The sequence below is a fragment of the Aedes aegypti genome, chromosome 3 (genome assembly GCF_002204515.2).
Source record: "Aedes aegypti strain LVP_AGWG chromosome 3, AaegL5.0 Primary Assembly, whole genome shotgun sequence".
NCBI classification, from domain to species: domain Eukaryota; kingdom Metazoa; phylum Arthropoda; class Insecta; order Diptera; family Culicidae; genus Aedes; species Aedes aegypti.
Genome location: NC_035109.1, coordinates 140069591 through 140086830, shown reverse-complemented (window position 1 = coordinate 140086830; position 17240 = coordinate 140069591). Strand labels below are relative to the sequence as shown.

Sequence of the window (17240 nt, the reverse complement as noted above, 5' to 3'; positions counted from 1 at the left end):
AGCATGCATAGGCTCATTAGTTGGCAACAAACACACCACTGTGTTTTGGAATTGTTTTTAATTTGTTAATTTTTGTTCAATATTTTATTTGAAATGTTAGTTTAGTTAGAATGTAGGGGGGGGGATTGAATTGTACCGGTAAGTGGAATAAAGTAAGGCCTATACATCTCTTCCCGTTGCTAAGAAAGCGGCAGCCAGCACACGGTAAAAAATCAGCACGCTCGATTGAATAGATTGATCGCTTGACTCAATTCAAAACACCAATCACCATGATTTGAAGGGTTCCAACTTTGGATTTGCTCTACTGTCTCTAGAACTAGACTCTGAAGTGAAAAGCCGTTGATTTTGAACATCATGTCTTTTGTATGAAAGCAATCATTGACAGCTCGTTGTAGAAACTGATTAAGATCAATTCAACCCCTTTCAACAGATGCGAGTTGGTGTCGAGGTAAGATACTAGACATGCACTCCGAAGATTGGTGGTTCAAATCTGGGTCAGGCGGAAATGTTTATTTTAACTTTTTTTTATTTCAAATCAAAACATGCAACGTTGAATTCAAGTGCTGTTACCTTGATTTTGTCAAGATTCAACAGTAGTGCGAAACCAAGAGCAGAACTATTGATAGCATGGTGCTTATTTTTTACCGTGCATAAATCAGCATAAAACGTCGAGCACGGTGGCAGAAGATAGTGGTTTGTAGTTGTGTGTGTTTGGTCGGAACAATGACGTTGGAAAAAGGAGAATGCTACGAAAATTCCGCGCCGCAAATAGCTGGACGATTGTTCCCAGCATCGTCGCGAGTGATCCGTCAGGGGTTTCCAAACAGAGTAGTGCCGGCCCGTGGTTCGGCAACAAAATAAGTGCAGTGAGAGTTCTGTGAGAATAAGGGTGTAGGATCGCCGCCATTGGGAAGCTGTAAAGGAGAAACTCGCTTCCAGGCGGCTAATCGTAAAGGATTCTTTGCAACACCCACCGTCCTTACTGTAGGGGCTCAGCCAATTGAGTATTTCGCCCCCGCAGTTAATATTAATGGTACGCGCAATATAGTAAGCAGTGAATTATAAATTTAAAAAATAAAATTATCCGACGTGTCAAACGGCACACAATTTTCCAACTAATTAAGGTCGCAAGTTAAGATTCGTTCCGGTTTGTTAAATTGGGTTTAATCATAAACAAAGTGAGTTTACCTGCAATTGTTGTTGAAATGTATTAAAATGGTAGGTAATTAACTTAACTTACAATGATATTTGTTCGAAAACATAAAAAATCCCTAGCATTGTATAAAAAAGCTCTATGTCCGGATTTCGAAGCAATAAAAGTTGCTGTTTCTGATTCCGAACGCAATAACGATGCATGTAGTTCTAATAATTTTCAGGAAATGAAAAAATACGTGAAAAAATTCAAGCAGGAAAATGTTGCCCATGCTTATTATTAATGGTACAAAGAGGATCATCAATGAGATCAGCGGTATTAAAGTGTGGGATTTTCAAAAGTACCCTTGAATATCGTGTGAAAGGTCGATATAAGAAACTTGCGTTGTTAGGAGTGTTCCACGAGACTGGGAAGTTGGAAAAACAGAGTCGGGATGGATGAATTCCGTTTCATTCTATGAGTACATATCGAACGTATTCTATCCTTGGCTCGTCAAACAGAAGAGGACTTTTCCAGTCCTGTTGTTTGTTGATGGACACACCTCTCATGCTTCTTTCGAAACGGTTGAGTTCTGTAGAGAGCACATTTTACACAACCACTCGACGTGAGTTTCTTCTCGCCCATGAAGAAATCTTGGGAAGAAGTATTGAAACAATGGAGATTTGATAACCAGGGAAACATGATTACTTGTTCGGAATGCCACAGAAAGATATTGCAATCATCAATGGTTTCAGAAAGTGTGGATTGGTGCCGTTTAACCCGGAAGCTATCGATTACGAGTCTTTCCTGAAACCGAAAGAGACTCCACCCGCTTTAGACCATATGAGTGGTGCTTCCGGTCTAGAAGAACCACGCATAGTAAACCTATCAGATCCACAAACAATAAATGTACCGAATGAACTAAATTTCGATTGATCATTGAGCCAGTGGAAGCGTCAAACATCGAATTGAATCGTCATCGTAAATTGATGGATCGGTATTACTAAACCCTTTCATCAGCAGGTTGCCTTCAGAACAGTTGAAATTATTCAATAACACCGTAATAAGTTGATATGGCCAGGAACTGAGGTGGATACAAGTCTCTTCCTTTGTGGAGAAAACTAATGGATGAAGTAGAAGGTCCTCCAGAGTACTTGGTATTGGATTTCCCTTATTACGACATTGCTACTGGAAGTTCAATGAATTTGGGTATGCTAATATTCTTGATTTATTTATTCATATTACATTTTCCATATATTTCTAACAGCGTCTCATTTCAATATAGGCATTCTTGATTCTGAACCTGCTGCATTGATAACTCATTCCGATGAAAGTGTCAATAGCTCTTCTTACGTGGAGTCAACCCTCCCTACCGTTAGAGAGAATGTGTCGGAAATTGTGTTCATCGACCAAGGTACCAACATATTATGGCTTAGTAAAACAATTAAAAGTACCGACGTCGATAAAACTGATCAGCATAAAGCAACAGAGTAAATAATTTAATTAATGATTCACCTCGCATTCTTCTCATACAAATTTTGTATTGTTCATCACTTTTTTTCTTGTCAATTAGTTACAATTTCGTAGTATTTAAACTCATGTGATAGTTTAAATAGAATGAAACTAAATTAGAGGCCTAAGTAAGCACTGAATTATGCAAATATAAATATCACAAAAACTGTTATCTCTTGTTACTACGAATAACACTGGGCCCCTTTATCTCAAGCTCGTATATTTATTTTTAATGAAAATAAATAATTGAAAGACCCACTGGATCATCTGATAATTAATTATGTGTATTTTTTTAAACCAAAACATGCCTAAAATGCTCCCTTACTTTTACTTTGATTTTCGAGTAAGTATCATTGCTCATATAATAATTTTGGTTTCTGAAGTTTAGTCTAGTAACAGTTTAGGACCAAATGTACTTGATTTTGGTCTTCAAATCGTTTGGATTTTCGAGCATTCAACATAAATAATTGAATATTAACCTTTTATGAAATATTCCCTTTATTACCTAATGTAGAAATGGCCAAAAAGTTGGAAAGAACATAATAAATGAAAAATAAACTTGACGAGATTACTTATGCCATCCAAGAAATAGCATTGTCCGGAATTTGAAGCAAAAACGTCCGGATTTCAAAGCAGTGGTAGCAGTGGATTTCGAAGCAAGCCAAATTATAATTATTTCCATTTTAAGGTAATTAATACATATATTAAAGCTGTTTTTAATATCTTAGGATGAAATTGAGCCATCCAATAACCTCGCAAGCAACTCATAAGTAGGATTTGCTCCATAAACATATTTAAAGCATTGATTTTATATTCTACTTGTGCTTAGGTGTCCAGATTTCGATGAAAAACGGTATAACACAGTTTTCTTGCGCTTCAATATCTTAATTTTGGCATTATAAATTATTTCAATCGGTAGCTAATTTCAAATGTATTTGCATAATAGTTCCAAGGCATAAACAACTATGAAACTTTGTGTTCTGATTCTTTTTTAAACATAGAATCAGCATATGTAAAATAGTGAATACCCCTATACAAGCCAATTGTAAATGTAAAAAACATAGATTCAATCAGCTGATAATTGAATTATCAAATGCATAAATTAGAATTTGAAACACATGTAGAATTAATTTCACGCTCACAGATTTGATTCGTTTTGCTTTCATCAGTTGGTTGAGTTGCATCAACAAATTTATGATTATTTTGCTTAGATTACGGATGCAGGACAATAAGACTTCAAAGAGTGTTTGCAGCATTTGACCAGGGATACCAGCAAACGTGAATGTACGCAAAAAGGGGCATAGCACAGAGAAGAGGATTATCAAACAATGTTATCAATAAGAGGACAGGATTGGGGCGTTGATGACAGACAGGAAATCCAAACCCAAACACAAACAAGTCTAGGGGGGCGACAAACCACGCACAAAACAGGCTGGAGTTATTTCACACTACTGCTACACACGGTCCAGAAAACGAGACTTACAAAACTTTTGCTACTTTTCGGTGGCGTCGATTGGTGATGAGCTTCGTCAACGTGGTCCCTTTTGTGTGCCGATTTCGATTTGGACTCTGGCCGGAACTTTCTCAGTAAGAACTTGGCTTGGGCATTGGTCGACACCAGACGGAGCAGCTGGTTGGTCGAGCAATGGGCAAGTTTTTTTGAGATTTTTTTTTCAAACAACGGCAAAATTGTGCAGATTGATGAACATGCGTGTCGGTGCAATTTGGAAGAAGATAAAAGAAAATCAAAAGATTTAAGATTTGGTTCTGAAGCAAACGAGGGAACGGTTATTGGTTAACACCACTCTCTGCTAGTGACAAACAGGTTTGATAGAATCTGTGTCCTGGTAAGACTTCGGCTGGTTGAAGAAGGTTCAGCAAACCTATAGTTATTGATGTAGATTACAAAAAATCTGAAGCTACTGACAATATTAGTTTTATATACAATACATATTTAGTTTTGGTATAGTAGTTAAAATTTTCCTCTGAACGGGAATATAAATTCCGAAATCACATCCCATAATTAAAACAAACACATAAATTTAGAGATATGACATGTAACGTCATAAATCTGCAATTCAGAATTAGGTTCAATGAAACAGTCATATTATACAGAAAACAAAATGAATAAACAAAAGCACTATTTATGTTGGGTTAATGAAGCAAAGTTTTTAAATAAGAAAGCGGAACATAATCATATAATCTCACGGCTTTTCGGGTCGCTTCGTCTAAGTCACGATCCTTGAGTGATCCTCCCAGTAGTTGACGAATCTAGACAACGAAAATAAATGCGCAACGACGAAACGGCGGTGTTTTCGTGGTGAGGGTGATGATGGCAGTGCATTATTAACACACATAAAAACAAAGCCAGTTACGGAACGACGGAAGGGAACAAGAGAGTTGGTGATCAACGTATAAAAATAGAACAGGAGAAGCAGAAATCAAAATTAATACTCAAATCATAATAATAAATACCTCTTAGCAAAAGCTAAATAGGAATAGAATTGGCCTAATCGGAAAAGTTGGACTTAGCCCAGATACGATTTTTGTTGTTGTTTTGAAGACGTCTACCAGGTGGTTGAACTTTACGTTTACTTACCACAAGAAACTCATCTTTGTCGACGCGTTGATTCCCATCCGTATCGAACATATTGAAAGCAATCCTGAATCCGGAGTGTGGTTCTAGAAAAGGATAATTTGTCTTTAGTGTAAAACACAGATAAATGACATACATTAGGAAATTTAGTCCGGTTTGACACTGAATCGCGTAATGTAAAAAAAATTGATACGGAATAGTATGATGGTTACATTTGTGATATATAAGTTTATATTACTACGAATAACCTAGTCATTTTTCAAGTGAGTTTCAAGACTTAGAAAGAGAAAACTCGGCCACTAGTTTGTGAAATCGTAGTAATCTGAGATTTGCCTAGACTGGACACGTCAGTTGAGTCAACGTTAACGTCATAAAATAGCAAACCATGATATCCGAATCAACAACCAGGAGGGTTATGAAATGCAAATTTTCACTCTGGGACAGGAAAAAAATCCCAAGCTACAACATCATGCTCTGTATTAGACCGGATCTGTGCTTCCCTGTCGGCTATCTTAGACGATTCCAGGATTCTTGCACCATGCAGTGGAATACTCTAAACAATGTGAAGCATCACTGATCGATAGTAGTACGTTGAAAAAAAAAAAAATCCTGGATGTAACTCAATTCCTCTCTGCTCGGTTAGTTCTTAGTTCTTTATAGACTTCGGCAGCGTCTAGAATAGTTATTTGACGATAGTTGCCACACTTAGTTTGACGTATTTTTTCGTAGATAGGGCATAGAATTGCTTGCCAAGAAGTCCAAATAGCCCTAGCGCTATACGAGCAGCTTTTCCTTATGACCATGCTAAATCTTCGAGCCACGAGCTGGAATGTGCTGAGATAAGGCCAAGAATGATCTGGCAGTCACCTGTAGTTAGTGGTACGATCTATGGTTAAGGAGGAAAAATACAACTCCTACTTAAAATAGTTTTGCATATGTGTAGAACATTAAAAAAGTACGTCGATATTCTTAATGTTGGGCTATTTATAGAGTATCTTTATATTAATATTGTTTGAAACATAATCCCTTGTCAAGACTTATTGTGACGAACTTGTTTGAAAATTACAAAAACGTAACGTTGCCACGATACAAATGGGTTATCATTAGCATGAAACGAGCTCACCAGTTGGTAATCCATCCTCGACTGAACACGAATATCTTTTCGCAGTCGCACAACGCCAACCTGACACGAATGATTTTGATTCTGTCGCTCACCCCACAGAAGTATGCGACGGAATCGGAGGACCACACACTGCTCGATTTCATTGTAATGTGAAAATATCTGCGAAACTGCATAATAAATTTAAAATCTCGATGTAAAAAGTTCATTATTTGACTCTTCTAATAGCGACACTCTCTTTTTAACTTAACTTTGATATAAATCGATCATTTTAACGGAGTTATTCTAGTATTCACTAGTATTCACAGTTATGCACTCAAAAATTTAGGTCATTTACAACAAAGTATTATTTATATTGATATCTTCAAAATTACTGTTCACTCATAAAGGAATTCATTTAGCGATTCGTTCACTACGTTGATCTACCCTAAGAAAGCTTCCCATACTTACTGGTGAGCACCGACAACAAGAACAGGTATTCCGTGTAGGAGATTATGCCTAGACAGATAGGACGAAACAATAAAATCAGTGGTCAAAACACAGTCACGACTAATTTACCAGCCGCCCACAAATTCCCACACGACCCTGCATGGCTTATGGTTCTCCCCGGCCCATCAATGATGGCTACTTACCCTTATCACGCAAACTGCGAAATAGCTGAGAAGATCCGTGCTTGAGCTGAGGCGTGACATCTTTCAGCTTCTGTACCTCCTCCTGAGTCAATGATTTCCGCTTCAATCGAGCTGAAAAAAAGCAAAAAACCAAAAAAAAAAGAAAATAAAGAACTAAATCAGTTACCCAGAAGGCAGCAAAACAAGCAAATTATCTCATGTGATGTGAAACTGCCACGATTACGCAAGTTGACACATGGAATTAAAAGCCTTTTTACTCGCTCCCAACTCCCCAAGTGTGATCATCAGAAGGCGCACGCCGGGTTCTTATTGCGGTTTCATTCGGCTGCCGCCAAAGGTCAGACCGGCTATTCTGTAAATGGGAAACGTCGAACGTGTTGGCGCTCCGCCAGGCAGGGATATTAGATAAGGACCACGTTCGGAAATACGTTCCGATTCAATTCCCGGCGTTGCACAGTGGTTCCATTTGTAGTAGGAAGTGGTCATAAATCAACTTACTCAATGTCTGACGAAAAGTAGTTGGATGTTAAAATGTCAAATGTTTAATGGGGCATCAGGTCCTGAAGTAATAGGCATACATTTATTCTAAGGCTCTACACTTTAAATTGTTTTAAAAATCAATTGATTTTGGAGCACAAAGAAAATAAAAAGGATGTACAAATTATTTGATTTACTCACATATATTTACTAAAAAAAACAGTAAAATTTACTCCGTCATTCATTGAGACATGTGAAAAAGCATGTTACTACATTCTTGAGACCATAATTTATCCGAAAAAAGGTAAAAGAATGAAACAAGAACAAGAAAATTTATTTCTCGATTTTTGGCCTACGGTTGGTACCACTGTGCGTTGTTGTAAGAGCGGTCGATTGGTCGTGTGTCAGCACCGGTCAATGGTGCTGATTGCCTTATCAGCCGCCAAGGGCCATTTGGCGTGCCGCGCCACTAGCCAAAGGCCGACCGGACCGGTCCGGTATTATTAGCTGCGTGGGGTGTAGAAACATTGTTATTCACATATGTCGGTGCTCGGTTACTTACGTCTTGGCTCTTGTTCGACGACCGACTCCAGAAAGTCTTGCGGCGTCATGTAGATTTGGCCATCGAATTCTACCGAGGCGAACTTGATGAAGCGACGCTCGCGGGCCGTTAGCTTGATGGCTTTATCGGCGACCTCGTCCTGGAAAAATGAGGAGAAGGAAAATATATATTTGTATCTAATAGGAATCAATGAATAGAAATTCAATCAGTAGAAAATGGTCTTTGATATATATTCTTTATGAATCTCATTCGTAGAGAATATGATATTTGAAGCAATTCGGTGCTAGGGCAGTAGTTTTTAGTTAAATTAAACTAAGCTCGGTCATAGAGCTTGCAGACCAACTCTAATTAAAGCGATTTTAATATTCAAAAAGAGAAAACAGATATATGAAGAGAAAAAGGAGTAAATAGAGTAGAATAAGTGATCAGAGAAAGCAAAAAAGCAAAACATACAAAGCAAACATAGAAGAACAGACAGAACAAACAGAACAGACAGAACAGGAAGACTAGAATAAAATTCAATCAAGGATCTGTTTCTATGATCGTAACTGACAGGTATTAGTAACCACCCTACAATGATCGCTCTCTCTTTGATCAATTATACTATTCTATATATACGACAATATTTCTGGAGTATTCCATAGCTTCAATACGATATCGGTTAGATCAATCGTCGAATTTGTCACTTCATCAGTACTGGTCTGCTTATCAATGTCAGGTGTCACATGGCGATTGTCCTTGAAATGGTTCTTTTGATGTTTCGAAATAGCTACTTGTCATCTCAGGAATGATTTAAGCATGTTATTACTACGAAGCCCAAAGTTATAGGCTTAATAATGGAGATTTGCGTAAAGCTAACGCCAATCGCTACTCTATATGCTTCTGCACAACTAATTCATTGTAGTAAATATAATTTCTTCTACTTTATTCAAATCACCCATTCGGTCATTTTCATCTTGGATACCTCCCTCAAAACAAAGTAACAACATAAATCGGCGGAAAAATCGACGTTTGATCTACCCACGCGAAACTGTAAGCTTATTCGCTTTGCTAATGTCCGTCCATCCATGGCCGGGGCCTAGCCTGAACCGAATTAAACCCGCCTCGAAAAATAAATGACAAACTGACCAATCAAAAGCGAAACGCACGTACCTTCGGTGTGGTTTCCGCTATTTAGTCGCAGCACGTCCCGGTACTTAATTGTCACTCCATTCGAAATGAAGTGATTATTTGGGTGGCTACGGGAGATATGTGTAGTGTTGCGAACATAAAATTAATGATACCGCTGGTCCATTTGAAGCGGGTGGCTTTTGTGGTAGGGGATTTTATCGGTGACAAAACATCTATTAGCACCAAATTAAATGTCATAATTTTGTACTTTGGACGCGCGAGTTGAGTTCATTTCCTGTCGTTCTTCTTCTTGGCATTACGTCCCCACTGGGAGAGAGCCTGCTTCTCAGTATAGTGTTCTTATGAGCAACTCCCACAGTTATTATCTGAGAGCTTTCTTTGCCAAATTTGCCATTTTTGCATTCTTATATCGTACCTGCTACTCTATGCCCATGAAAGTCAAGGAAATTTCCTTTACGAAAAAACCCTGGACTGACCGGGAATCGAACCCAGACACCTTTAGCATACTTTAGCACTTCAGCACTCTAACCTCTTGGCTAAGATAAATCCTGTCGTGTGCGGCAAAAATTGACAAATTTATTTTGGTTCATACTTGTGGGACACCAGCAAACTGGAGCTATTAACGCAGCGTGGGTAAGAAGAAAATTAGCTTGTTGATGAGCACGATTAAGAAGGGTATTCCTTCCAAGGATTCTGAATGGTTGCATCACCGATATGCCATGTTTTAGTTTATTTTTAGTTTATAGATCTCTTTCGTTTTAGTTTATAGATCTCTAATGCTGCTCTAACAACCTTAATTTGTATAAAGTACAGTTTGTATAGAAAATTTCACAGTTTTTAGATGTTAGCTAACTGTTGGAATAGTCAATAGCAAATAATAATAGTTACTTTTTTAGAGATTTTTTCAAAACTCTCATGCTATGAATCGAAAGGAAGCTATCAAACATTACCAAGAATATATTTTTCCGGTGTGTTCTGCAATTTCCCGGGTATTTCAAGTATTTTCCCGGTCATTTGGAATATCCGGGTTTTCCTGCTTTTCCCGGATTTCCCTGATTGATGGACACCCTGTCTTTCTTATATTTATGAGCTATTCAAAATATGGGTTTTTGTAACAAATGAGTTTCGATCATGAGTAATTTTTTTTAACTTTTCAGAACAATGATTTCCATGGTTATAAACAATACTCTAATCATGTAAGACATGAATCTTAACGATATGATATGATTAAATGCGGAAATGGGAAAATGCCGGTTTACTAAAAAAGACAAAAAAGTATATGTAGTTCAGCAAAATAGAAGAATTACTACGAATAATATATCATGTCCTTAGAAAATTGTCATTGACGTGTATGAACAGGTGAGGGGAGGGGGGGGGGGGCATCCCACAGAGCCATCCAGGCCACAACAAATATAATAATAATAATAATAATAATAAAAAAAACAATTTGCATGATTCTAACGTGCAGTAAAATTTGAATCAATTTACATGACTCTAATTAATAAGAAAAAAAAAACTCTTCAGGAATTACCGTTTTGATTCATATTACGGACACTTAAGGCCTCAGTGAAGTATAACTCATCAGAAAGCATATAAAATAATCATTCTGTATGATTCCTCCGTGGTATCGAGCCTTCAAAACAATTAACTTTCGAATGGTGTATGAAGATTTTGATTCCGCAACATGAATAATTTTAAATAAATAGAAATGTGTGGACTTTTCATGATTCTTATTCCGGACGCTTCCTTACTTTTGCCTCATATTCCGGATACTTTGTTTCTGATTCCGGACAGCTCATGAAAATCATAAATAGAAAAGTCAAATCATTAATTGAGATCGGCGTTTAAGGCAGCTAAGCATTATAAATTTTCATAGATATCAATGGAAAATGTTAACTAAAACGAGCCTCGAAAGTGAGAACTTTTGAACGGCAAAAATTGAAACATTTCGTGTGAAATGTTTCCCATACGAAGTACAGTGTCCGGAATTTGAAGCTGTCCGTAATATGAATCAAAACGGTACGATCTTTCATTTTGTACAACAAAAGTGGCAAAACATCAGCGTGGGGGTTCTGACTTCGGTGAATCGCAAAATAACCGAAACATCAATCAATTGAGCGTTACCGCTAGAACCAGCTAGTTATTGTGTATGATAAGCGCAACTTTTCGACATATTTGTTACAAAAAATACCGTGATACAAAGAAGTCGTCGGTTCCAAAAATTTGTATGTTTTGAAACAATGCAAATAATGTAATTTTCAAGGTTCTAGCATAAAGCAATATAACCCCTGTATTATTATTTCCCTCGATTCTAGAGGATGTCTTGCTTGAGGTGTCCGGCGATGATGATTTCCCTTATAAGAACTCACTTAAGACATGGATACATTAACTACAACTCGTATAATGTCCGACAGATTTATTAAAAAATTAGGCAAAATTACTAAAGGAATTTTCCAATTAACACTTAATGAGATGAGAATCTTTGGGAAATCATAAAGCTTAGTGCAAAACAGCTTTTTTCAAATAATTCAGCCTGGCTTGGTGACTAAGCCTGATTTTGCTTCATTTTTCTAAGTTATTTGACATGAATAAACTTATTGCTTAGAATCTAAATACATTTTTCCAAGAAAACTCATGTTTTAATTTTTTAATTCCAAAGAATATTTGACTGATTTCCTACAGATCTATAGCAAAATTGTTGAAAACTTTTTTCGATATTCCTTAAAGAATTTTTGTATAATCAAATTCCTCAAGGAAAATCTAAGGGTGGTTGTTTGACTTTTGTATTTGGCTTCAGGGCTCATGGGTTTTGCAAGTTATGTCATTTTCAATACAAACGATTTCATGTGTTCAATATTTACACCATATATACCATAGAAGAAAAAAAAAACACATAAAAAGTTTTTTAAACATTCTTAAAACTTTCCAAAAACAAAGTGCAGCATACAACGTCATAAGTTATAAGGTAAAAAAAATCGGGCTCGTTTTCGTCTCGAAAGTGGTTTACTGTGATCGTTTTTTCACGATGACCATGCGTTTCGTAAAACCGTACACCACGCTCGCGGAGTGCATGCTGTTGTGATTTCATCTTCGATTGAACTGACAGCACCCGAGCGAAAAGAAACATGCCACCCAGTTTTAGGTAGTCCAGAGAGCAATTCTCTTGAGAAAAAAATACGCTTTTTACTTTAATTAGATATAGAAAAGTTATTGAAATCATTCTCGTTTTTAGTGAACACACGTTAGTTATGAGCAATTGGGGACAGTACTTGTTTTAAAATATAAAACAATATTCGTATTTTCAAATTACATGTTTAAGGGCCGATTTCTTCACTCTCACCTAGGCCTTAAACCTAGTTTAACCCATCTACCGGCAGCTTCATTTTTTTGCCGCAATAAAAACATTCAAACCATGATAACTTTTTTTGTTTCTCGATATTTTTGCACCATTTTTTCACAAGTTCTCAAAAAACTCTTCTAGTTTAAGAATCTATGTCGATTGGTGATTTGGATTTAAAGATATTCCTTGGAGGACCGACATTCTGCATATATTAAAGTTTTTCGGCAGCCATTTTATTTTACGTCAATTTATCAAAAAAATAAAATGCGGGCTACACAAAGCTAGGTGATAAGGAGATACTCTGAAAAAATCATGCAAATCGGTTAGGAGATATCTGAAAATTACGATACATTATTCATTTCACTTTCAGAAGGAAACGCACATTCCAATAACATGTATTTTTATTTTTTTACACGTTTAACGAGAGTTTTAAATGCAACTTTTTCGTCCATGAAGTGTTTTTGGCTATGGAACGTCCCAATGAAATATCACAATTTTCCTTTCGGTTGTATACACTTCGCGATATCAAATCCATTAAACTGCAGTTATTAGTTTTCATATAGACCAACGGAATCGAAGAGTTTCTTCACAGCCGAAGGGGTTTTCGCATGCACTGATAAATGATCTTCAGTACATATACTTTCATAACAACACCATTCAGTACATTGGCATTCGGTAGCCAATTACCTTTCGGCAACTGTGCTAATATATCGAATCGTAACGAATGTTAATCAGTTGAAAAATGCGAGCGATTCATAATCGACTCCTTTCATGCCAGAAAGAAAACACCAGTAGCATGATATGTTTGAATATATTTTTACTTTTAGACGTCACTGTACAAATTTTGCAAGATTTGTATTTGTTGACCATGCTTAATCTTCTTCCTGACTTTACGCTTCGACTGGGACAGAATCTGCTTCTCAGCTTAGTGTTCAATGAGCACTTAAACAGTTGTTAACTGAGAGCTTTTTGCCAATTTACCATTTTTGCATTCATCATACCGTGGGGCAACCGCGACGATGTCCTGGTAAGTCGAGAAAATTTCCTTTGAGAAAATATCCTTGACCGATGGGCTTTGAACCTATGACCCTCAGCATCTTTTTTTTCTTGGCATTACCTCTTCACTGGAATAAAGCCCGCTTATCAGCTTAGTGTTCAATTAGCACTTCCACAGTTATTGACTGAGAGCTCTCTTTGTCACAGTTGCCATTTTCGCATTCGTATATCGTGTGGCAGGTACGACGATACTCTATGCCTAGGGAAGTCAAGGAAATTTCCATTACGAAAAGATCCTGGATTGAGCGGAAATCGAGCCCAGACACCTTCAGCATGGCTGTGTTTTGTAGCCGCTGACTCTAACCACTCCGCTAAGGAAAGCCCTTCGGAATGGTCTTGCTTGCACACCAACATTTCAACGGGAAATATTTGCCTTGATCGTTAATTAGGCTTGAATCTTTTCAATGTCAAGGTCTGCTACCGAGATCATGCAACTCATCGGCATCATGCGAGCGTGAAATTCCTGCGTCAGTTCGATATCCGATGGATGCAGTAATTGAAGGTAAAATGCAAATATCTCTTGAAACCTGAACCAAACCGACCAGGTAACTGGAAGCATCTTCACATGACTGTAGCGACTCCTTTACCGAAAGTGAGTTAACCCGTATAGGCCTGAGTGAAAGAAAAAAAACTGAAACCCTCGCCGCTCAGCGAATTCTTAACGGATTCAAATGATTTTTTGTCAGTTCACTGGCCCACATATCTAGTATCTGTAAGTGGCCAGAGGAACTCGGAAATATTCCTGTGGCCAGAGTTACTCCGGTGGGTCACTGGGTCAAGTCGGGTAAAAAAGGGCTATTTTTTGGGACATGCCAAGTTACCTTAATTTATTTGCAATGACAATCATTCTGATTTGCATAAATTATTAAGATCTGATATTCAACATTATAAATTAAGAGTTTTGCACCGTTTAAAATATACCTAATGTGGCCATTCGGACGTAATGCCCAGAAGAACTGGCAGTGGATTTGTTGGATACTAAACCGTTTCAACTCTTGAAAAGTAGAAATTCAACATAATTATGCACTAAAATGCGTTCCCATAAGCTTGGCGCAGATGTTCAGATTCAAATTCGCCACTTTATCATAAGTTTGAGGCGTCTCTAGACTCGAAAATGGTCATTTCTAGGATAAATCAAATGCAGAACTCATAGTTATCCAATTCAATCGTTTCTCAAAAAGTTTACACTGATGCAATTTTTCTAAAATTCCGTCATGTAGTGGCCACATTATAGCCGATTCTAGAAATTATCTGTGTCTTGAAATTTGCCTACCTTCAGGGGCACAAACGCACAGTACCCTTCTCACCCGACCTGACCCAGTGATCCACCGGAATAACTCCGGCCACAAGAATATTTCCGCGTTCCTCTGTCCACTTCTAGAAACTAGATATGTGAGCCAGTATACTGACAAAAAATCATTTGAATCCATTAAGAATTCGCTGAGCGGTGAAGGTTTTAGAATTTTTGCTTTCACTCAGGCCTATACGGGTTAAACCACTGAAAACCGAAAAAGTTGCTTCTTGCTCATTAATTTCCAACCGAGGGAGCATCGTTTGAAGGCCCTCAGGTTGCTGTCAGTTTATCCACCAAACTCGGCACCCATAAATCAAAGATAAATGCTTATCAGGTGAGCGTATTACCGGTTGTTGCTGGCACCAGCAGGTTAGGGGAACATGGCCCAATACGCACTGATGGGATAAAATTGCCCAGCTCATTGAATCATTCCTAGAACGATTCAGCTTGTATTGTTTACTTGTTTTTAATAAATTATGATTCGTGGTTTTGCGGCTAACCAGCCGACTGGAAGTTTGACAACTACCGAAAAACTAAACATTACATAGGCGCAATTGGATTAAATAGACAAATTGATGTGATGTTTTGCGAAAAAGTTACACATCTTCTCGGTCGTTTGAGAACGTCGCGGCCCATTGGAAGCCCACACAATAGAAACCTCAGCCAGTACAGTTGCTGGCTAGTGTTGTGTGCTATTGCATTCCTTAAAAAAATAATGCGCTCTCGGGCTAGGCATTGGATATAAATAGAAAGCATTGTGTATGGATGGGCATCTAGTTCTTCCGAAAGAGTTGCACTTTGCGAAAAAGGACCACGTGATTATTGAGCTGAAATCGAATTTAGGTTAACTTCTGCGTCCATGAGTTCTCTCGTGGCGTAGGTGTAACGCGCCCTAACTAGAGATCAGGGAGTCGTGAGTTCGATTCTCACCGAGAAGACGTGTAACTTTTTCGCAAAACTTCACATCAATTTGTTCATTTAATCTAATTGCAAAGTATATGTTAAATATATTTACCCACGAAATGCGCCTATAAGCCTTCAAGATAAATCTCATAGATTTCCCTTTCATTTTCCGTTGAAATTCGAAAATATTTGACTTTTTATACTAACTTGTTAGCTGTTCTAATGATTTTATTAATGAATAATCGTTTCCATGAAATAGAGCAAACTGATGGAGTAGCTTGGTTTATATTTTTTTGTTCCCCATACCACCATTTAGTACTCATTCGTTCATTTTACACCACTCCTATTTTTCAACAAATTTTTAATATGTTTTTTAACCGTAGTAGAGCTCAAATTTGAGAAACGCTTTCATGGTTTTTTTTTATCTCGTTTATTTAGCAGGCTCATGCGCTTTTATGGTGGTACCTTGTAATTATTGTATAATTACTGTCAGGAGTTCCAATGACCTTAAAATGTGGAATTTATTATGAAAAAACGACGCAAATCCTTGATATGGCAATTTGAACCATTTTACCCTACTTCTTTAGCAGTCAATGTCAGTTTCTTCCTCCAAATAAATGGTAGTTTAGATCCTTTTCAGAACAAACTTGAAATGCCTTACGGTCGGTCTGAATCTCGCGGTGTGATCGCGCAAAATGCAAACTTGTGTAAACCATGCTGGTACTTTCCTTTTCCTGCGTTTGGGCATATCGACGGTATTGTGTGCTGAGAGCGTGGATCTTTCACTTGAATAATCCAAATTAATCTGACGTAATGAGTTATGTGAATTTTTGAGAATGAGGATTCTCAAAGAAATTGTTGTACCGACCGGACAGTTGAATCTTATTACAATAGAAGACATTAAACGAAAGAAAGTCCTGTACATATTATTTTCTATTACAGGTTATCGATGCTCTTCCGTGACTTTTATACTGATTTATTACAGGATTATCATCTCTCGTTATTGGTTTTTTGTTCACAAAACTGTGCAGAAAATGATTACTGCGGGAACTAAATTTTGATATGAACTTAGGAAGGTCTAGAGCCTTATAACTAATTGAATCATCTCAACGAATTTTTCAGTGTTTTTGTGTAGGGGAAGAGGTGAAAAAATGATCAGGGGTGGTTAAATGAACATCGTGCTTATTTGGAAAAAAAAACAAACTTCAATAAATCTTTAACCTTGTACCGACGATGATTTAGAGAATAAATTAGAGTGTTTGTATTGATCTTGAAATTTTTCAATGTCGTGTTAAAATCTAGTATAAAAGGCATATCGACATACGGAAAGAAAATTGGGAAAGAAAATCACATCGAGAAAGGAAGTTTCGGAAGAGACTATGGAGATATGGAGAGTGAAAATGTATACAGAAGGAAGGAAGGAATGGTGTGGAAATTTTTAAAATTATGTTTATTTTACCACCGACAACTGGTATAGTGCAGGTA

The 17240-nt window shown here is 37.3% G+C and overlaps 1 protein-coding gene across 1 annotated transcript in view; it reads right to left on the bottom strand.

The window, feature by feature from the left end:
• The window catches only part of LOC5574666 (calcium uptake protein 3, mitochondrial), a 237660-nt gene that overhangs the window by 21427 nt on the left and 198993 nt on the right, over positions 1-17240 (bottom strand). Inside the window, exons 2-7 of the mRNA XM_021855405.1 lie at positions 8032-8170; positions 6993-7103; positions 6811-6858; positions 5244-5326; positions 4853-4915; positions 4128-4274 (exon numbers count right to left, since the gene is read on the bottom strand). Of these exons, the coding sequence (XP_021711097.1) occupies positions 4128-4274; positions 4853-4915; positions 5244-5326; positions 6811-6858; positions 6993-7103; positions 8032-8170 (591 nt within the window). The remainder of the gene's footprint in view (positions 1-4127; positions 4275-4852; positions 4916-5243; positions 5327-6810; positions 6859-6992; positions 7104-8031; positions 8171-17240) is intronic.